Source organism: Lissotriton helveticus, chromosome 4_1, assembly GCF_964261635.1.
Source record: "Lissotriton helveticus chromosome 4_1, aLisHel1.1, whole genome shotgun sequence".
Lineage (NCBI taxonomy): Eukaryota > Metazoa > Chordata > Amphibia > Caudata > Salamandridae > Lissotriton > Lissotriton helveticus.
The window spans coordinates 10,749,946-10,773,226 of NC_136063.1; the positions used below are offsets into that span (position 1 = coordinate 10,749,946).

At 41.2% G+C, this 23,281-nt stretch overlaps 1 protein-coding gene across 1 annotated transcript; it reads left to right on the plus strand.

The window, feature by feature from the left end:
• The first annotated feature begins 308 nt into the window (after positions 1-308).
• On the plus strand, positions 309-23,032 carry LOC144826901 (vomeronasal type-2 receptor 26-like). The gene is made up of 2 exons (XM_078685363.1): positions 309-417; positions 22,128-23,032. The coding sequence occupies exons 1-2, from the start codon at positions 411-413 to the stop codon at positions 23,030-23,032; spliced, it is 912 nt and encodes a 303-aa protein (XP_078541489.1). The 5' UTR covers positions 309-410.
• Positions 23,033-23,281: the final 249 nt, after the last annotated feature.

Below are 23,281 nucleotides of genomic sequence, written 5' to 3' on the forward strand. Positions count from 1 at the left end.
ATGCTTCCCCCCAAAAAACATTTTCAAAACATACAAACTTGACGTTTCATACAAAAATTTAAATTAAATGGATGACACCCAAGGATGTTCAAAATCTACAAATATTTGTAAAGCATGCTAAAATTAATAAACAAATCATGAAATTTAAAAGTTGCATTTTACTGTTTTTTGTCTAAGCAGAGGAGTCCACTTGGACATTAGTGCTTGTGGTGAAAGATGCATTGCATGGTGGGAAGCAATGGCCACTGAACAAATGTATCCCAGCTTCTTCTTCCTTCTACTTGGCTTCACAGGCTCCGCAGTCTGTCTGCAGTCAGAGCTGCCTCCCAGGGTACCGCAAAGCTTCAGTGGAGGACAAGCCTGTCTGCTGCTTCGACTGTGTGCCGTGTGCAGATGGAGAGTTTTCCAACATGACCGGTATGCAAAATATTGATGCCATAAAGACTCACATTAAATAGATGTTCAATACTGGGAAAAATAGGTATGTGTCAGAAGATCACTAGTGACTGCAACACAAAACCTCAAAAGAGAGGTGATAAAACAGTTAGTCCAGTATGCTAAACATATTGTCTGCCACCACCATTTCTTTTTTGGACACTCCCTTACAGTCATAGTTGCATATTGACAACAGCACAACAACATTAAACACCCACATACAACAACAGACACCATCATCTGTGATAATATGATGTAGAAATAGAGGTGCATTCTTGGTGAAGAGTACCTAAAAGCAGAGGGGACAGAGTCTGGGTCACTCAAGAGTGACTAGGTGCTCGGTAGACAAATGACCACAAATGTCTGGTGCTTCAGGTGGGATGAAGGGGTTCTTGACTCTGCAGCCACCAGGACTAGGAGACATTGAGGATGACCAGGAGCTGGTGCAAGCTATCCCATGAAGCATGTTGAGAACTGAGGGGTCAGTGTCCAGCTAGAGTACCAACAAGCCTTGGCAACAGCAACCCATACTGAAGGTCGAAGAAGGTTACGATTTAGACTAGCAAGTTCCAGGAGACTCACAAAACAGAGGGGAGTCAGGGCAGGTCTATAGCAACCAAGTGAGCCAAGAAAAGCAGTGTTGACCATCAAGAGGACCCACAGGCCGGAGGCACAGGAGTCGCAAGGGGACCTAGAGCAGTTTCCCAAAGCAACAGCCCACAGAGCAAGGAGGCCAGTGTTCTTTGGAAGGGGCTACCTGGAACCTAGTGCACTTGTTTTGGAAACACCAACAAGCATATGCACTTGCAAAAGTATGCAGCGCATGGGGGTATGGGTATTGCACCCCCACAAGGGATTCTGTCCTCAAACATGGTGAGAGAGCAGCTCACACTTTGAGAGACTTGGAAACCCACCTCTGGTGTTGCTGGATCCTTCAGAGTCCACGGGGCTCAGGAGCAGCAGACGGGTCAGTTGAGATGTGGGCCCTGCGGTTTCAGGGGAGTGACCCCTTCACTCCAAGGGATATATCTTCAGTGGTCCTTGATGCTCCACAGATCCGACATGGAGCCTGTATGTTGCACAGGTAAGAATAATGCTTTGGTCAGGGAAGGGGAACGAAGTCAGGCCCAAACAAAGTCCTTAGTGTCCAGACGGTCAAAGGTCAGTGGTTTCTTGATCAGATTCGTGTCCACTTCGAATCTAGAGTCCTACAGCCTAGTCAGCCCTTTTGTACCCACGAGAGAGATTTGGACAGATTCAGGGGACCCTCCCAGGGGAGGGTCTGGACAGTGGGGAGGATACTCCCATGTCCTTTCTCCAGTTTTACACCAGAGCAGGAGCCAATGACTCCCAGGACTGGTTTGAACTGGACTATGCACAGGGACACCAAATGTACCCCTCATGCAGACTTTCGGTCACTGGCAAGTGCACCCACCCCGGCCTAATACATTAAGGGGCATATGTATGAACAAGCCCTTTTGCGATTCCTTAATAGTGATTTTTTGCGAATTACTATTAAGAAATCGCAAAATGCTATGTATGCAGGAATCGCAATAATAGTTGCAATTCCTTAATATTCCTTAATTGCGAATCGCAAATCGTGATTCGCAATAAAGGAATACCTTCCCATTCATTCCTGTGAGCTAGGAGGCCCATAGGAATGAATGGGAAGACATTCTTAATTTGTGAATCAGAATTAGAGAGTCGCAAATTGAGAATGCAATTTCAAGAGTGCCAGGGTGTCAAAAGGGCACAATGTGGCACCGCTGAAATATGTATATGTACACATTTGGCGCACATACATGCCCTAAGAGCATATATGTGCGCCACATTGCACTTTCAAAAATGCAAAAAAGTGAATTTTTCTAAGAAATCGCAAATTACCACCTACTTGAAGTTGGTGGTAATTTGTGATTTCTTAAGGCCAAATCGCATTTTTTCTGTGCTTCATACATTGCATTTAAGGAATCGCAATTTGCGATTTCTTAAATGCAATTGCAAAATAGAGAAACACAAATTTTGCAATTCTCTAATCTGCGATGGCCTTTTGGGAGGATACATCCCAAAACATCTTTTCCCGTTCGCAAATTACCGTCGCCTGGGAATGCTACTCCCGCGTCTGACGTCTGGTCTTGCACTCCTCCTCCTTTTCATTGAGTGCTGGAGTAGCATCCTCACCTCCGCGGTTCCGCTCTCTGCTCGCTCCGTGGGTGGCTAGACCACTTTTGGCGGCATTGTACTCCCGTACAGCTGAAAGCCGGTGCGGTCGACGAGTCCGGAAAATGTGCCCGACACCAAATGCATGAATCAGCCGGAGAAGAGTCCGATTCCAACTCCAAAGGTCAGTCTCATTCTGAGTTCATATTAAATCTCCAGTCAGCAGGGTGGGGTGGTAGCTGCACACACAGCATTCACGCAGCCGCCATCTTGCCGCTCTCCAGCTAAATGGATGATTTCTGATGATGATCTCTTGCCCTGAAGGAACGGACACCTGACAAGAAGAGCTGCCAGACACAGTTGCCCCCTTCATCTCCCTATTGCATATTCTGCAAGTGGATCTGGTTTCTTTCTTTCACTGCCCCACTATAACACTGTACAATGTCACGCTACAGCCCGTCCTTCTGAGCTGTATCCAGTCTTCTCCATCACACTCTGCTTCTCTTCATATATTGTTATGTTAAACTAGTCGTGACCCCCCCCCCACTTGCTGAGCTGTTACTGTGTGTTGCTTTACTGTTGTTGTCAGAACAACATTGTCATAGCTCAGGCAATGACGATCTCCCCATACACACATAATCGATTGTTGAACGTATCTCTGCAATGCTTTTCCAGTACTATGTCAATATCAATAAGCATGGTTTTGAAAAGTAGATGTTCTGGAAGTTTGCTGAAAAAAGGTGAATGTTGTTCTAAAATTGGGAACCCAGATTTAACTCTGTCTTAAAAAAGTTCCTGAATGATTCCGTTCAGTCCTTCCTCTTGCAAATGGCTGCTGCCTGATCTCTCAGCGGGAATGCTATCTGGGTGTTCTGTGCAATTCTGGTCAGAGGACACATTTACTGTTTCTATCTGGGCATCCTTATGATAAAAGTGCAGAATCCACAGTTGCAGAGTCAAGAGAATCCAGAAAATACTATGAATGACATTGAACATTGAGCTCTGAGGACTCATAATTCATCTGATAGGCTTTTTGCCCGGTCTAAGAGACCATCATTTATTTCCCATTTCTTGCGGCATCATCTATGGGCCACAAACGTCCATAGATTGGGATGGATGTCAACAGAGCAATCCAAAAAGTTATTATTTAGCTTGTACTGATAATGCAGTAGACAGTCAGTGATGGAATGTGGTCCGCTTCAGGCCTTTGAAGATCTCTGGTGGATCTGTCCGACCTTCTGAACTCCACTGGGAATTTGACTCATATGTGTAGCACAAATGGGAAGAAATCTGTCAGGAATTTTGACGTAATCTTTTTCTGTGGTTTCAGTCACACCACATGTCCTAATGTTATTGCAGCATGACCCGTGTTTCATGTCAGTAATCATACATTTTATAAACTAGAGATCCTGCCCCCTGTCTAACACCTTAGGCATTTGATCGTTGACTGACGTTATGAGTTTCGCAGCTGAGTCCATCCTTGCACTGATGCGGCAATGGCCACTCCCATGGATTTGAACTCATTCACCATTTCTGTGACATTGTGTTCTAAATTAGCAATAGCTGGGACAATGGGTAGAGATTATTTCATGATGAATTTCATGATGAATTCTCATGTAAATTTAAACATCTTTCATGATGTTTTTCTAGTCACCTGCTTTTTGCCTAGAAATGCTTCTGAAAACAGAAGCTGACATGCTGGTCCAGTAAGTTTGTAAATGTGGACATATGTGGTTGCAATCTTTTTAGATTGAGCATTAAGGTCGCAGTTGTGTGATAGTCAATCCCATTTAGACTTAGGGCCCGGAATAGCTAGTATGTTACTAACCAACCACCACCTTTTCACTATTCCATGAAGCTCTCATCTGTACTACAGGTACCTGGTCCCAGTGGTACACAAGCCTCTATGCATCCATGCAGCAATACACACAGAGGGGATGGGATGCTGTACTTTTCAGAAGTAAAATGTTAGGCCAGATTCCAATGCTAGGTTCACTCGTGGCATTTAAGCATTGGCCTTGACAGTATTCAAGCAAGGGTAGGGAACCGGGAGGTTTGTACCATATCATTTTCAGCATAACATTGTAGTGTAGTTCCTAGATTCCCAATATGCTTTGCGTAATGGAATAATATATCCTATAGATATGACGTAGGACTTAGGTCTGTAGGTCTCTATCTAACATATTAAACTTAATTGTGAGTGCCAGCTAGCCCAGAGGTCACTAGAAACTTTCTAGAATTCACAAGAATAGATTAGTTTCTGACAACCACATAAACATGACAACTTTGTTTCCCTAGGAGTGGATTAACTATCTTCAGAGTCGTGGAAACAATAGATAAGTATTTCACTCAGTGAATCGTGCATGCTTCGTTTCTACAGAGTTTGCAGAGAAATAGTGAGACAAGCATTTTCAATAAAACGTTTATTGAACAGTCTTTTTTCTCATGCCAGAGAGGTGAACTGCTACAATCGTTAGACAGAATGCAAAGTATAATGCGTACAGCGAGAATAGTATTATAAAATAATACTGTAATAGCATTGTATGGTATCTAAGCCATATAAAAATACATACATAAATAACACAGGCTAAAATACTCAACTGGTGCATTTAAAATACGCCTACCCCAATGCACCTAACCTAGGTCTAGTATGAGGGAAGAAGTAAATATGATCTTTAGCATAGGTTTAGTTTTTGCCAAGAATCTACCAAAGGTTTCTCTAGGTTCTAATCAGCTCCATACCTTAGAACGAAGGAGGTCTGGTATCTCTGTCTCAGGAGTCGATTTCCCAACACCCCGCAAGGGGAGTCAGAAACACTGGAGCTGGATTTTTCAGCAGAGGAGGGCAACTTCCTGATCAGTGCGTCAGCTGAAGAGTCGGTTTCCTTCGGCACTTGAAGTTTTTTAAAGAATTCTCTGTCAAATCAAAAGTCAGTGTTATTGTTTGGAGAAAACATCAACTCCTCTAAGTCTGTAAAGAATTAATTTACCATTGTAGGTGAAAGTTGGATTACCTCGTTAAGAAGATCAACCACACATAGATGTAAAACATCGACGTCGGCATTGGTCACATTAGCAATGTTCGTAGTGGATGATACCTGTGTGCCTGCTTCCTCTCGTACCTCCTTGTCAGCAATTTGCATCTGTGAGATCTCAATGAATGCCGTCATCAGGATTGGTATCCACTGGGGACAACACAGTGCATTGGCCGTTACTGGTTCAAGCAAAGTATCAACATCTGATGGCATGACTGATGTGAGTGTCAAACATGTCTCTAGCATGCATTCTTCTCCGCATAGCAGGCAGCGCAGAACAGGTAAGATGCAATCTTGCCAAATTGGTCTGAATGATAGAAATCATGTGGTATTTAATTCTCTTAAATGAGTTAATCCCAAAATTTGAACGATGAGCTCATGACACTTCATCGCCAGAAGAGTTGTCTCCATGGTGAACTGGGTGTTGCTTGTGGATTGACTTGCCATATCGCAGCAGTAGGAGCAAAAATAGTATCCCTGCACCGAGTCCCAAAATGAGAGGCAATCCGCCAAACACAGAGTACACGAAGTTTGGAAATATTCCTAGGACTGCTTCAAAAGGTGCTAAAAGTCCAGAAAATACTGTCTTAAATACACGTAAGATACGACTTAACATTTCCGAGAAATGTATATTGCAATTCGTAGTTAAGAGGGCATGTATCTCTGCAGAAGTCCTTGCGACTTGCAGAACATAGGTTTCTTTGGCCGAGGTCAGTGGCACAGTTTTCTGTAAAAGAATGGCTTTCATTCTGCTTAAAGTATCAATTCATATAGAAGAGATGTTCAGTGAAGGCCATAACGCTGACTCCCGGTCTGCCTTGGTTTTTTGGACACAATACTTGCATACAGCAAGTGACCCTGGCTGACACAGTTACTAGATAGGGTAAACCTGGAAACATGCCACAGCAGCTGTGATCGTTCAACATAATGTAACTTCCATTTGAAAGTTGTCCAAAAAGTGGATCAATCACCGCAGCCAGAGAACCTTGCAGGTGGCAGGATAAGTTGTTAGAGGAACCATCACAGGCCCCATGTAGGCTTATACTCTGACAAAGGAGGGAACCGCTTAGTGTGTTTTCACAGTTTTTCCCGCGAAAAAATACTTCACGACCCCCACTCCAACACCTGTGTGTTTGTGGTAATTCCCAGGATGTTGTGATGTATTCTTTATCCAACCTTTCATATGTGCCTGCTGGTATGTGTTTTAGGCAATATTGAAAATGGAAAATTGTAACAGGCAGAGTGATTGTTCCATGTATAATCCATTCTGTTATTTATGTAGTCCTCCGAGCACTCAATGTATCAATGTCTATGTCGAATATTGTCTTCATTCATCAATGATTATCCAAAATTAGAATCCAGAAATGTCTTTAGAAGTTCAATTTATTGAAAAGCGCAGCCAACACGTGTTTCGTCAGTCCGTAAGACAATGACTTCTTCAGGGCTGCAACCCAAAATTATAAAAATCAATTCCAAATACAGTAACATATTACAAATATCCATACTCGCTTCCACATACATCTATAGGAGAAGCGTTTTTAAAGTAAAAGGAATGTACTATCCAACCAGTTTCTAATCACAAAATATCTAAATCCATTTGAAAAAGAAGAAGCATATTCGCCAAATTTGTGCTTCTGTACTTATCAAGTCATAAATCCAAACTGTTTATACTAATTACTTCTTAATAAAAGAGTCTTGTGATCACCATGCGATACCTGGGCAACTGGATAACGCATTGCAAACCATCAAATTAAGTGTTTAAACCAACTCACCATAAATTATGAAAATTCTTTGTTGTCGCAATCAATGAAAGTAACACTTGTCCATTCCCATTCAAATATGTAAATACAACAACCTACAAGTAAATCCAATATCATATGGTAACTACATGAGAAAATCAGATATAGATTAAAGTCTCATATATCCATTACTAGACGTAGTAAGCACTCACCAAGCAATTTCTGGTTATAGTGTTCAAATATCAGCATCTATATCTCAAGTGTTCGCTTGGATCCAGGTTTAATAGTAATAGTTTTTATGTTATCCTCCGCCACAATGGAGCTCATGTATACCTACAATTCAATAGATTCGTCAATATGGTGTTTTAGTAAATCAGTAGTCACCATCTGACAAGTAACACGACGATATTGAACACCTTATATCCCATATGTACAATGTGATCTCACCTAATCTACGGTATATAGCGTTTGAGATTCTCCACTCTAGTCCTTATTTTCACCATCAAATTGTTAATTCATACGTGTACGTATCTAAAAATAAAGACATACATTAGTAAGTATGTCCGCATCAATACTGGCTCTCATCCATTCCCCCAGTTCCATACTCACCAAGCCTCATCTTCAGGGTCGCGTATTCTGTGGCGTTTAGCGTCGGCGCCATTTTGTAATGTGTTTATATAGCTGTTCATATCAACGTGGCTAGTGCCTAAACTATGGGCGCCATATTGGAACGATGTAATACGCCCTAATTTCTTATCGGTGTCAGTATAGTACTGGTTAAAGATACGTAGTTACCTCAACGATAATATACTAAATTCATATACACTCTCGCCATTAAGTGTAACATATTATCTGTAACGCAAAAAAAGGCGGGGATCGAGAGACTCTGGCGATCGAGTTCATTTTACGCGCCATCTTGTAGTGTCTAGATGGAAGTGACTTACATCGCGTCCTAATCCGCAATTTCGGCAGCACCATTTTGTAATAGTTGCACCCGTCTATGTAACAATAATAATCCGTTTCTGAGTAAGTTGAGCAGTATATTCTTCCATCCAGAATAAATCAAATAATGTTTAACAGTGACATTATATTACAGTACTATGCTGTACTCCTTAAAATTAGATTAGTAAAAAATATCAATAGGATAGGACTCGCAATACCGTCGTTGCCAGCTTGTTCCCAAATTGCACCAGATCAAAGTTAGAGGTCTAATTACCAGTAACAGTAATTCTAATGTTTTATCCCATTAAATTATATGCAATGCGTTAACCCTGTAGTCCAAGATTCCCACGGGTTACACAGCTCAATGTTAACATCACAAATTCACAATGCACCAGTACAAAATCAACAGGTAGCCAGACGATATTTGTCCATAACGCCAAAATATTAAATCAAATTTAGCACAAATGTTGGTTGAGTCAATATTGAATAAACACAGCACAGTTTCTATAATTCAACATTAGTCATTGTGCACATTGAATTTAGCACACATGTTCGTTGCATCAGTACTACATAGATACAGCACAGTTTCTATAATTAAACGTTAGGCATTGTGCACATTGGATATTGTGTATGTCCTTAAGGTGACAAACAGTATCATATAAAGCATACACAAGTTCTTCATTCATAATTTCAATGTACATAAAAGTTGATTAGTTGCCTAGATAAAATTCATATTCATGATCAACATTAAGCCCGCTCTCAACGGCCCTTAGTTTAATCAACCATTGAACCTCACGTCTCCTCAACATCAGAAGTCTGTTCCCCCCACGAGGGTCTGCTCTAATATGGTCGATACCATGATAAGTAAAAAAATGCTGATCTCTATTTGCATTGTTTTGTACCAAATGGGATGCAATCGGATAGCGTGTATCACCGTTTTTCAAAGCTCTATAATGTTCAGCAATTCTGTCTCTTAGTCTTCTAATTGTGCTCCCTACATAAATCTTTCCGCAGGAGCACACTATCACATAAACCACAAAAGTAGTGTCGCAGTTGATAAACATTCCAATTGTATAAGTTCCAGAATTGTTATATTCAAAAGTTAGCACCTTCTTTTTTGCCCATCTGCAAGATACACACCGGCCACATTTATAAAAACCCTTAAAACTGTTAAGCCAGTCAGTTTTGTTCTCTCTACTCGGGTAGCTCGGACTTAATAAGTTCCTCAGTGTAGTCCCTCTTCTGAAAGTCAGGCTTGGCCTGTCAAATAAATGTGGTCTCAAATCATTGTCCATAGTCAGAAGGTGCCAATGTTTCTTCAGAATCGTAAATAGTTTACAACTGTCTACACCATAATTTGTAATTAATCTCACTTTCTGATCACTTGTCGTACCTTCAATCTTCTTTCTCTTCAGGGTAGTTTCTCGTTTCATTTTCTTAACCCTAGATACAGCTAATCTGATTGTTTCCTCCTTATAACCTCTATGTCGAAATCTATTGGACATGTCTAACAGGTTACTCTCAAAATCATTGTCGTTAGCACAGTTACGACGAGCCCTGACAAATTCACCGTAAGGTATGGCTTTTTTCTGGCAACTAGGATGACTACTTCCTGCATGTAGTATCGCGTTGCAGCTAGTCGGTTTCCTGAACATTCTACTCTTAATCCTGTCACCCTCCACAAACAACTCAACATCCAAGAAAGTAATACTCTGTTTGTCATAAGACGTTGTAAATTTCAGGTTGTATACATTGTCATTGAGGTATTCAAAGAAACCTTTCAATGACTCCACTGTGCCTGTCCAGATTAACAGGCAATCATCAATGAAACGTCCCCAATAGTGTATATATTGGGTCCATTCACTTCCCGCTGGGCCCCAGATTCGCTCCGCCTCGAACCAACCCATGAACAGGTTGGCGAAAGACGGAGCAAATCGTGAGCCCATCGCGGTCCCAAGGCGCTGTCTAAACCACTTCCCATCAAATAGGAAAACATTGTTCTTTAACACTAATTCAGTCATTCGTAAAAGCATTTGAGTATGATCATACATTTCAGCCGGTCTTTGACTTAGAAAGTGGTCCAAAGCACGTATACCTAGACTGTGATCAATAATAGTATACAAAGAAACCACGTCTAGTGTAACCAATAACATACCATCCTCCCAGATTATATCCTCCAATAAATTCAAGACGTGTTTAGTGTCTTCAATAAAAGACGGAAGGTTGTATACATGTTGTCTCAGAAAGCAGTCTATAAACTCAGATAGGCGTTCCGTTGGGCCACCTATGCCGGAGACAATGGGCCGGCCTGGCGGACTGTCCCGGCATTTGTGGACCTTAGGGAGAGTATATAGGCAAGGCGCCCTTGGGTTACTCAAAGTCAGGTAAAGGAGTTCATCATGGTCCAACAGAGTTAGATCGTACCATATCTTAATTTCCCCATTAATTTTGACAATAAGTTCTGGTAAAGGATTGGTGGTGAGTTTCTCATAATAAACAGTATCATTGAGCTGAGAGTAGACTTCATTGTTATACTGTAAAGTATCTAAAACAACAACATTTCCACCCTTATCAGCACTCCGTATTGTAATGGATTTATTATTCATAAGTTCTTGAAGTGCCTCTCTTTCACCAAAGGTAAGGTTATGCTGTAATCCCCTCTTACCGATCCTGTGTGATATGTCAATTTCTCTGTCAATCTCAGTACTCACCATTTTAAAAAACACATCTATAGTGTTACCTGGTGTCAATTGGGGGGTCCACTTGGACTTGGTTTTGAGTCCACTCCCTTCTCTTTGAAATCTGGTAATTTCCATGTCTTCCATAAGTTGTAACATAGTTATAGGGTCATCTTCTCTCTCCGTTAGTGATAAAAGAAGTTGAGTATCTTTCAGTTCCTGTATAGTTAATTCACTCAATATTTTATTAGAGGATTGTTTGTCTTTCTCAGGCATGTTGGCAAAGAACTTCTTTAACTTCAGAGTTCTAGTAAACTTAAACAAATCAATTTTAGCCATACACCAATCCATTCGAGTTGCAGGACAAAAACCCAAACCCTTTTTGAGAACAGATAACATATTGTCAGATAAATCACAAGAAGATAAATTGATCACTTCTATGTCACATGCTGTGGTAACATCATTAGTCGTTATTGTTTCCAAGATCTTAGAGTTCTTATTCTCGCGCCTGGATCTCCTACCGCCCCTGCTACCTCTCCTTGTCTTTTTACTGTTGATTCTCGATTCCTCAATTCTGAGTCCCGATTCCCTCTCCTTAGTCTCTGGACCTCCTCTAAAAAATTATTGGTATTACCGGAAGGGACCATATCCGGTACATCTTCATTTTCACTACTTGATATGATCGAAGATGCATCTGTATCACTCACCAGGGGTGCACTGCCACTAGTTATATTCGGAGGACTTTTCTTAATTAGATAATCGAACCTCTTGGCGAATGTGTACACTCGTCCCATTTTATAGTCCTTCTCATCACGTTTCAGTTTATGAGCCTTCCTTCTCTTAATATCCATCTGCAAATCATTTAATTTCTCATCAAGAATAGTATAATTCTTGATCGTAAGTTCTGGTAAATTCATTTCTTTAATCTCATCCTCAATTTTATTAATTTCAATAAGTAGTTTGGCTATCTTCCTGTCTGCATTGTCAATTAAGATCTGGATGAGGTTACGTGAACTATTATTTAACTCCTTCTCCCATATTTCATATAGATCAGGTTCTAAATCTTCATAGGTTGGTATTATACTAGATCTAAGTCCCCGTGGGATCCTATTAAGAATCAAGTATTGTTTTAAAGTGGCAGCATCCCACCATTTGGTGAGTTCAGTACGTTTCAACAGTTCTAATTTCGCGAATTTGGCTCTAAGGCCTTCTTTTTTCGTAGCAGTAGGGGGACCCACAGACTTCCCTATGGTGCCACCCGCAGCTAGATTCCCAAACAGTAATTCTGCCTCCTTGTCCCTATTCATAATATAACCTACGCGGCTGCTCTCTCAACCTACAAACAACAACAACAATAATAGGTAACGGTCAACAAGAGCGCACAGCAGAGTATAGGCAAGTAGTCAATTTACAATATCATGCGTATTGTCGGTGCTCAGGAGGAGAAATGAGACCGGTTACCACGATCTCTGAAGAAACCAAAGGCTAATATTTATGTAGTCCTCCGAGCACTCAATGTATCAATGTCTATGTCGAATATTGTCTTCATTCATCAATGATTATCCAAAATTAGAATCCAGAAATGTCTTTAGAAGTTCAATTTATTGAAAAGCGCAGCCAACACGTGTTTCGTCAGTCAGCAGCATAGATACTGGCATAAATAAAACATTTATGACTCAGTTTTCTTGGTTCAAGCAAGAATTCCCTAAGATCAGCACCATCTTTAAGTAAAGATAAGTGTTGTTTTATATCCTTGAGTGTAGATCTATGTAACCATTCAAGGCACAGCTTCCCTATGCTGTATGTTGTTACTATTCCTGTATGCTGTCTCTGAACATATCTTGGATCTGGCATATTACATGCGAACCCCAGTGTTTTATTTAGAATCTATTTTGACAGTTGTTTGTGTCTGTGGGACAGATTTACAATTTTTTCCAATCTGGATTTGTTCTGTTGTGATGCAAAATAGTATGTACGTCGACCTCCCCCTCTGAAGTGTTATCACTAGCAGGTGTAGGTTTAGGTATGGACAGATTGTTTAGGTCCTTTATCTTTGCTAACCCAAGACAAGATCTCTGTTGGACAGTGTCATTCAAAAACATAATTTGCTCTGGGATGATGCAGGCTCTAAATAAAGATTCTAACCCCTGCACTTACCAATCTTTTGTGTCCCAGACAGTTTTTGTCTCAATGTTGTCTTTCCAAAAGTCGAAACCTAGTGAAGAAAGCTGAGCATAAAAGGCTGCATAATAAATTTTCTTGGTATTTGTCAACATACTTTTCATTCCTGTCTTATTAACATTTTTAAAGTAAAATGATTCTGGATTAAAACCTGAAAAGTATGGAAATGTTCCCCAAAAAGTTTTTGAGCTACCCTTTGGTGGCGTAGGACAATGTTCCCATTGGTTATACATCAATACATTTCTAGGGTTTGCAGATTTGTGCAAGAAATGATGACCATAGTGATTATAACAATATATTAGTTCATATTCTGATGAACCTTCTAAGTATTCATGATTTTTAAATACAGCAGACATTTCTAAGTCTGACATCATATTATTAACAGTCTCGAAGTCCCAATCATAAGAAAAGGTACTAGATGAAAAAAGTAATTCAAGAAAATCTTCAACTGGAGTGGAATCTTCAACAGCTCCAACTGGCCAAAAATGTCTTAGTCAGTTCTGTCCCAAGATATACCCCCTGGTATAGGAACGGCTGTGATGTTCACTGATGACAAGTCTCTTTGTTCACAATGAGATGATTTGTGTGGCTTGAGTAGTAAGTTGATTTTCTAACTTGCTGTGTCCTTTTTAACATATCTTAAAATATCTTCCTATCAGCATTCCCAAAGTTATTACCAGAGTCAACCAAAGTAGAAGAAAAAGCACACCCAATACAATCCAAAGTTCAATCCATGGTGAAACCAGATAAGTATTTTCCAGGTGATGAAAAAAGTCAGTTGCTTGTTCTTTGAAAGTTCTTTGTGCTGGTGTTGTTTCAGGTTCGCTGGGATCCTCGGAAAACGTATCAAAGTTAATTAAATAGCCAGAGGCAGTTCTGTCAATTGTTGGGATTGCATCAGAATTCGTTGAAATCGCTGGAACTACTTGATCACTTGATACATTTGTGTAGTCTGATGTTACTTCATTGTAGACAGGTATTTCTTGACGAACTGTTATTTGGGTCTCAAGATTTATAAGTTCCATACCTTTGTTGCATAGACCTTCATTTCGCATTGCAGATTCTTCATAGGTGATGAGTCTTTCAGTTTGAACCTCTTGGATAGTAGCCAGAGCTGGGCATCTGCTACATTAGCGGAGTCCACTTAGCCTGCTGCTTATGATCGGCTACATGATGTGCTTTGACCAGGTCAAAGGACATGAACCTGTTCTCCTTTTTAGCAGCAAGGTGCGGCAGTAAAACTGTTCTTGATTTGTGGATTGCTAGGACAGGTACTGGTTGTCTGTAAGAAGGCCCAATTTCGTTCTTATCCGCGATCTTCTCTCTGACTAGATCTCCAAGCTTAGGAATCCAGACAGGCCATGCTGGGACGGTCAGTTTCTCTTCAGTGGTGGTTGGCTTCAGGAACAAGTTACTTTGTTTTGTTCTAATTTCATTTAAGTCCTGTAAAACAGACAATTGACCTTTGATATCAAAGGGTTTTTGGTCTACCAATGAAGTCTGCAATCGAGGTCTGCTATCATCTTGGTCCCAAAAAGGACTTCTTTTCTTATGGAGTGATACGCCCTAGAGAACTTCTTGGCAGATTGTTAAGACTACGTTGGTCATTTATTAGATGTTTGACCCATCCGTCACCCGAGCCTAATACTCTAGCTGTTATAGATTGCTTTATGTCCCGTTTTTATCTCTCCACTACCGAATTTCCCTCAGGATGGAATAGACTAGAGTACCGCAATACAACACCCAATTTGGCCATGCCTCCTTGTAAGCTCGAGAGCTAATCGCAGGACCCTGGTCAGAATGTAGCGTGCCAACTGCGTATGTGCCGATAAACTCACAAATCTTTTATAACAGTTTGATCGTCAGCCGAGCGCTGAGGCCACATCCAAATGAACCTTGAACACGATTTCACTCCGACCATGATATATTTATAGTTACCATCCCTCTGTAAGGGACGGCAGTGGTCCAGGTAAACGCAAGCTAATGGTTTATCTGAAATCAACAGGGGCATCTGCGCAGGACGTTTTACTGTAGAGACTTTCATCTTTTGGCAGATTTCACATTCCAAAACATAGTTTCTGGTCTGTTTCCTCATTCGTGGCCACCAGTATCTCTGTTTTAATGATGACACTGTGGTGGAAACACCTGCATGAGCAGAGGTGATCCCTTCATGTACTGCTAAGATTAGTCCTAATTTATGTTCCATGTTTCGAATTACCCTATCCCTCACTCCAGGGATTTAAGCAAACGGAACATTGTTCGCATCAGTTATATACGAGTATTTGAGTGGAAACCCTTTCCGTAATATTTTACCACTGTCTTTGCTTGAAGCATTGACAGCTAGCTTTATTTCACTGTCTATTTTAGTTTTTGAACAAGTGATTGCAGCTATGGAAGCTGTTTGCACAGCTGCCTTTGCGGCTTCAAAAGCCATTGAATTCCCTGCAAAGTGAACTCCATCACGTTGATGACTCAGCGTATGTATCACGTGAGTGTTTTGTAGTCCCTGTCGTAACTCAACTACTTGTTCCCAGAGCAGTTAATGCTTGGTGGTGCCACCTTTTGCATCTTCGTAACTGTTTTGAATTCAGTTCTGCAAGTATTCATTGTGAGATTGAACACAATAATACGAATCGGCCACTATGAGTGTGGGGAATTCGCGGTCCGTATTCTCAAGCGCCATCTTGAATACTTGTAGCTCAGCTGGCTGAGCTGTAGAATCTCCCAGCGATTGTGTATTAGTGACCATTTGTCTGAATTTACCATCACACCAATGACCTGTAATGATCGCGCACGCCGCACTATAGGCGTGTTTACCTCCGTAGCGGGTTGAGCTGATCCGTTAGTATGAATTATACATTCATACTGATCTAGAAGCAGAATTTCAGTAGGCAGAGGACATTCTTGTTCGTATTGTAGAAATGCTTGTGTTTTCAAATATAGATCAAAAATGTATTCAACATCTGTTGCAGCAGGAGAATTAACCCATTTATCTATCTTGGATGTAAAGCTTTTGCATTTTGAATGCTCGCTTTTGTTACTGCCCCTAGGGCAGGTACAGGTGTAACAACCATAATTTGTTTACCCTGTGCGAGGGCTCTCTCTTTTGCTACTGCAGTTTGAACCGCTGTCAGAGTTTTCTCTGTTGAAGTGAAGTTCATTTCTGCATGTGTGTACAAATGTGATTTGTAAGCTATTGGTACTTTTCACCTTCGTTAAAAGTTAAGTACGTGAATCCGCATTGTCCTGGAATGATTCGGATCACTAAGTTGCGTACGTTTACGCGTGTTTGCAAATATTTTGTTGCTAACATGTCTGTTTGCAATGAATGCAAACTTTCTGTGTTTTTTTGTGTCCAATTTACTTATTTGAAATCAGCTGTGATAAATTTGTAGAGAGGTTAAACCCTTTCTGCGTAATTTAGAAAGTATGTTCTTCAGAAATTCAGAAAACCTTGAATCGACTGTAAGTTTTTCAGTGATTTTGGAGGTTGGAGCAGCGCACATTCCTCTAGAAAATTTGCTGCAAGGCTTTTGCCTTCACTTGAAAGTTCATATCCTAGAAAAAGGACGTTTAAATGGGTAAGTCTGAATTTTTTTTATTGAATTTGTACCCTTCGGAGGTGAATCCCAATATAATTGTATTCACCCTATTCAAGTGCCTATCCAAGTCATCATCTGTCAGATGGACGTCATCGACATATGACAAGGCTTCGTCATCATACGTTTGTAGTAACTCTGTTACTCTCGCTGAAAATAACCCCAGACTATTCCTGAATCTCTGAGGAAGACGACAGAAGTGACGCTGTGTCCCAATAATGGAGAAAGCGGTCAAATACCTACTTTCTGATGCAATGTTTCGACAGAAAAAAACGTTAGCAATATCTAATGTGGTTTTATACTTTTTACGCACAATGTTATTCATTAACGCTGCACTGTATGCATTTTGTACTGCAAAAGTTTTGCAACAAGAGTTCAAATGTCTGTAATCCAATACTAGAGGATACGTATTGTCTGGTAGGAGACAGAAAACAAAGGATTGATCATTGACGAGGTGCACGTTTCAATCACCCCTTGGTATTCAAGTTGATCTGATATCTCACTGATCTGTTTTTTAGCTTCCTGCTTAACTGGGTACTGCCATTTTGTAGTTGGTTGATTTTTCAACTGGATTTTATGGTGAGGAGAATCCTCATTCCATTCTACATGATTTTTATATAATGCAGGAGTTTGGTTCACTGCCCATTTCCTTGCATAAGTATATTTTAAATGAATTGGAATGTGGTTGCAGAAGGCTGGCATAATGCTGTCTTTGCCATGTGGGAACTCCCTCACAAATTGTGGTGGCCAGTCTTGTTCAGCTAGAAGAATGGCATAAGGCTTAGAGAGTCGCTTCCAAAAGAGTGCCCTTATCTTTCTTATAATGTCTCCCTCCATCTGGAGTGTTATTTCATATAACCTATGTGAAGAACTAACCCTGGTATCTGCAGTTTCAACTTGGATGTGCTCATTCAAGTCCACTGTCTCCAGATGAACCTTCAAGTTCTTGCGAGCTATGGTTACTCCTACTGCGCTGTCCAAAATTGTCTGAGCCCATTCCCCGTTCTTGAGTTTAGTCCTCAAGATCCTCGGCATGTCTGATCTTCAGACCTGCTAATTTATTTTTGGTGAATTGAGGTTTCTTGTTTTTCTGAACGTGCTGATCGTTTTTGGACTTCACGATTCTTCCTTGACCATCCTCTTTTTTCAAATTTCTGTGATGAATCTGAAAGGTACGAGAGTAGCGTGTATCAGTATGTGAAAATCGTAGCTTACAAAAGTGAACATCACCGGCGCCGTCTTGCCTAACAAGAGCCACTGTCCGCACGTAAACGGCATCCATTTTAGGTGCCGTGGCCATCTCACGCTTTGCGAGTCACCTACGTTTCACCCTGACCTCGCAACCATCCCCAGTGCCCTGATTCAGCATGACCAAATGCACTAAGGTCATAAAACCTGGTCCTCATGACAAGACCCCGGAGCCACTTCCCGCCCTAAACATGTTTGTCCTTTCATCCTCCACACTCGAGCAGGCCCTTCTGTTAACCCCCAACTGTAGCTAGCCACTCGATCAAGTCCCAGGCTGTAAACCAAGCCTTGCGGACGTAGTTTACTGCCCCCACACAGCAGTTGCACGAACAGAAATGCCTGATCTTATCACTTGCATAACCCTTACATCTGATCGATCCCACACATTTACAGATCCTGTCGGAATACCCAGCTGTGAGATATCAATAACTAATTAGGGGAGGGGACGACAAACTGTTGGGACTCTGTGAGAACCTGCTGGGGGCGGGAATTCCTAGGATGTTTGACCACCAATAAAGTTACTGTAAATTGTATAAAAAGGGGAGCAGCGGAGAAGTTGGTAGAACACCTCCTGAAGACATTCCTTGTGTCAGACCTGACGTGTTCTCCTCTGGAGCAATAAACCCATTCTTGCTTTCCAGTGTCCAGCGCCTGCCTCTTTATTTTTCTAACTATCAATATTGGGAATTAGAGGCGTCTTGCGCCAAGCAGCCTGGGTATTCGTTAATGATTGGCTGTTTTTCCACAAGTATCTTGATATCTATCAGGTTTTCTCAAATTATCCCTATTCCTGAGGTTATACCTTCTTTCAGTGGGCTCCTTTTGAGGAGATCTACCTCGGGATTGAGAACGCTTCTCTTTAGAAGTTTGTTTGCTATTTTACTACTTCTTTCTAGAGAGAGTAGGAGTACTTTTAGAAAAGACCTTTAACTGTGTAAATCTACTAACCTTTGTATATTATTAAGTAATTGTTCATCCGGCATTGATTCAATGTCTGGGTCAGGTCTGTAGTTGGCTAAAGCTAGCCATGTTGCTCCTGGTCTACCTAGTGGACCGAGCCTGGTAATGTGAATTATATGTTTTAGGGTGCCTTTAAACCAGAGCGCATGGTCATGGTATGTTAGTGGAATTTCAACATCCTTGAAAGGAATGTATTCCGTTGGTGGTTCATCTTCTTTGCAGAAGAGAAACATATTTGTTACTGGATTTGCTTCAGGAAAGACTATCATCCAAGATTAGAATACCTCTATCTGGTGATATTAATGTGCCTCTATCATAAAAACTGCCCTACCACCTCTCGATATTAGGCCATTTTTTATACATTTTATAGTGATGGCTCACCTTAAGTTAGGAGGAATGATAATATCATCTTCGTCGGTTTCATTAAAAACTTTTGTGTCAAAAGCTGCTGGATCGCCGCAGCTCCACCGTTCTCAGTATTGTTGCTGTTATTCAACATTTTTGTTGACTGAAAGTTTGCAGAGCAAGTTTCAAGGAAACAAAGATAAGGTGCACAATATTTTGGAACACTGTATCCTTCAACGTTGAACAAACCAAAAAGCTTATACATAGGATTTGTATCCTACTCAGCTATGGTGGATATTATCCCTTTACCCACTCCAGACGTCTATTGGAGTATTTACGGAAAAGGGGTCTCTGAGAAAAGCACAACTGAGTTACTTTAGTATCTAGCGTTAAATTAGTGCCTTACCAAACGTTGGGCGCCATGTAGTGCAGTTCCTATATTCCCAATAGGCTCTGTGCATTGGAATAATATACCCTATAGATATGACGTAGAACTTAGGTCAGTAGGTCTCCATCGAATGTACTATACGTAATTGTGAGTGCCAGCTAGCTAAGAGGTCACTAGAAACTTTCTCGAATTCACAAGAAGGGATTCTTTTTTGACAACCGCATAATCATGACAACTTTGTTTCCCTAGGACTGGAATAACTATCTTCAGAGTCGTGGAATCAATAGATATGTATTTCACTCAATCAATCATGCATGCTTCGTTTCTACAGAGTTGCAGAGAAATAGTGAGACGGGTGTTTTCAATAAAAGGTTTATTGAACAGTCTTCTTTCTCATGCAAGAGAGGTGAACTGCAACAATCGTTAGACAGAATGCAAAGTATAATGCGTACAGCGAGAATAGTATTATAAAATAAAACTGTAATAGCATTGTATGGTTTCTAAGCCATCTAAAAATACATACATAAATAACACAGGCTAAAATACTCAACTGGTGCTTCTAAAATACGCCTACTCCAATGTACCTAAACTAGGTCTAGTATTAGGGAAGAAGTAAGTTTGGTCTTTTACATAGGTTGAGTATTTTGCTGAGAATCTACCACAGATTTCTCTAGGTTCTAATTTGCTCCATACCTTAGAATGAAGGAGGTCTGGTATCCCTGTTTGGGGACTCGATTTCCCAACACCCCGCAAGGGGTGTCAGAATCACTGGAGCTGGATTTCTCAGCAGAGGAGGGCAGTTTCCTGATCAGTGCGTCAGATGGAGAGTCGGCTTCCTTTGGCACTTGCTGTAGCGAGCTGCGTCGGGCAAATAGGTTGTCGAACTGCTCCGGACCACTGTGCTGTGCCATAGCAAGTGAAGTTATATTTATCGCTTGAAGGTGTGTAGGAATGCCATCATTGATGTAAAGTCGGGCATATAAACTTCATGAATGAACCCCTAAGGAATAGATGTTCATTGTAAAACTAACTGATTTCTTTGAGAAATCAATATTCAAGCAAGGGGAAGTCCCTAACGGCTTAAGCTGGTTTTCCAAGAAATCGTTGTGACGTTTGGTGAACGGATGGAAGTAGCTATACCTGCATTTGGGTTGCATGGGATATGCCTAAAAAAGGGCTTGATTTCTATGCCTATATAATGGCAATGTGAATTGTACCTACATAAGGGCATGAATCGGGAAAATGCATTCGGAATCTAAAATGCCATAAAACAACATTTGTGCAGTAGTCTCTGTCAAAGCGGCATTCACATTCGGCCAGTCTAAGCTCTAGAAATTGAGTCACAGCTATGTTCTCTCACTGGCCTGCAGTCAGGCACATTTCAGTATGTGTTAAAGCAGTTGCTATAGGCTATAGAGTCAAAGTAAATACATGATGTCTTCCCTATCCCCATCCATAGAACCATTTCCCAATTGACGTAAGCACTAACTCCAGCAGTTTAGATACACACCGTTAGCATTATGTGCACTCAACAGGGTTGCAGTCCAGGTTCTGCTGCTGTCCAGACTTTCTTTTAAGCATTATCCAAAGAAATTAGTTATTGACCTGGACGGTGTAATGTGCAAGCAGGCAGGGAGATTCCTACTGTGTTTGTTGTGTACATATTTAGCATCTATAGCGACAGTTCCCCACTGCCTCGTACTCCGTAAGGCTTACCTCTTACGGCGGAAGGAGCAGCAATGTCTTTTTGTTCAGTGCTCCACTGTTGATCACTCCATAAGTAATAATAGCAGTCAGCACAGGCTTCACACACACTGTGTCATCCCATCACCAGCTCTGGCCGCGGTGCTGCTCTAGATTACTGTGCATAATTGTTTCTGGGGGGATGCATCACACATTTCATTAATCCGACCACACTGCTCTATCACGGTACCCCGTTAGTGTGATGCAGTAGCAAAGGTGGGGGACATGTGGCACCCAGTGGACAGCTAGGATTCTGCAGGTCCTCGGAAGGTATGGTAGCTTATATCCTCACCTCCACTTAATGGTGTTGATTTTCTTAAGGATCTTGGTCTCCTGGGATGGTGCATTTAGGTCATAGGACCTTTATTATTAACATTATATACTGATGCAATAGAATAGATCCACATCCTCTTTTCTAGTCATAGTTGAATTTCTAAATTATCTAATGTCAAAGAGAGGTGAAATGTGTGGTCATTAAGTGATTGCATTTGAGTAGCAAGAGCTTGACTCAAACCCTGCACCTTACATCTAAAATTGACAAAATGCTCACTTTTATATCAAAAGTAAAATAGTTTTGAAATAAGTCAGGAATTAATGCTTTATTGCACAATCAAATACACATTTCTGAGAAGTGTGAACCAGTGGACATGACTGATTGTGTTTGAATTTTATTGTAGACATGGAAAACTGTATGCAGTGCCCTGAGGACCAGTGGCCGAATGTCAAGAAAGCTGGATGCCTTCTAAAGGACATTGTTTTCCTCTCATACAGTGATACCCTTGGTGTGATTTTGGCCACTGTGGCCATGATCTTCTCTGCTATCACTGCTGGAGTGCTGGGAATCTTTCTCAAACATCGGGACACACCTATAGTGAAGGCCAATAACCGGGATCTCAGCTACGCACTCCTCTCTGCCCTAATGTTGGCCTTTCTCTGTTCCCTCCTATTTATTGGACGCCCTGAGACATGGACCTGTCTGATCCAACAAGCTGCATTTGGGATTATTTTTACTGTTGCTGTGTCTTGTGTTTTAGCAAAAACTGCCACTGTTGTCATTGCCTTTAATGCCACCAGGCCTGGGAGCAGATTAAGCAGATGGCTGGGATCACGAGTGTCCGGCTCTATTGTCCTCTTGTCCACACTAGGAGAAGTGACAGTCTGTCTGTCTTGGCTGCTCACCTCTCCACCTCATCCTGGCTCTGACACACAGTCTGAGACTGGCAGGATGATCCTGCTGTGTGACCAGGGCTCGGTGACTGCTTTCTACTGTGTGATTGGTTACATGGGACTATTAGCCTTTGCTAGCTTCATAGTAGCATTCTTAGCAAGGAACCTCCCGGATAAATTTAACGAGGCCAAGCTCATCACATTCAGCATGCTGGTGTTCTGCAGTGTCTGGGTCTCTTTCTTCTCAGCCTACATCAGCACTAAAGGCAGGTACATGGTGGCGGTGGAGATCTTCGCCATCTTAGCTTCCAGCGCTGGACTGCTCGGCTGTTTGTTCATTCCCAAATGTTACATCATCCTGTTCAGGCAGGATATCAACGCCAGAGAACATTTAACTTTACATAGTCATTTATAGTTTAATATGTGAGTTCAAAAGGTACCCAATTCAATATTAAAATGTTGTATTTCTGAAGGGTTTGAAGGAAATTCATCATGCTTTTGTGTAACCATTAGACTGCCTGCAGGAAAGCAATAATATCTCTAGCAATAAAGATAGCTATTGAGGACATCGACTGTGATTGATTTTGAGTCCTTCCTGTACTTGCATAGTTCTGGTGGTGTTTTGACTACTAGTGGGCCTGCAGCACTGATTGTATCACCCAGA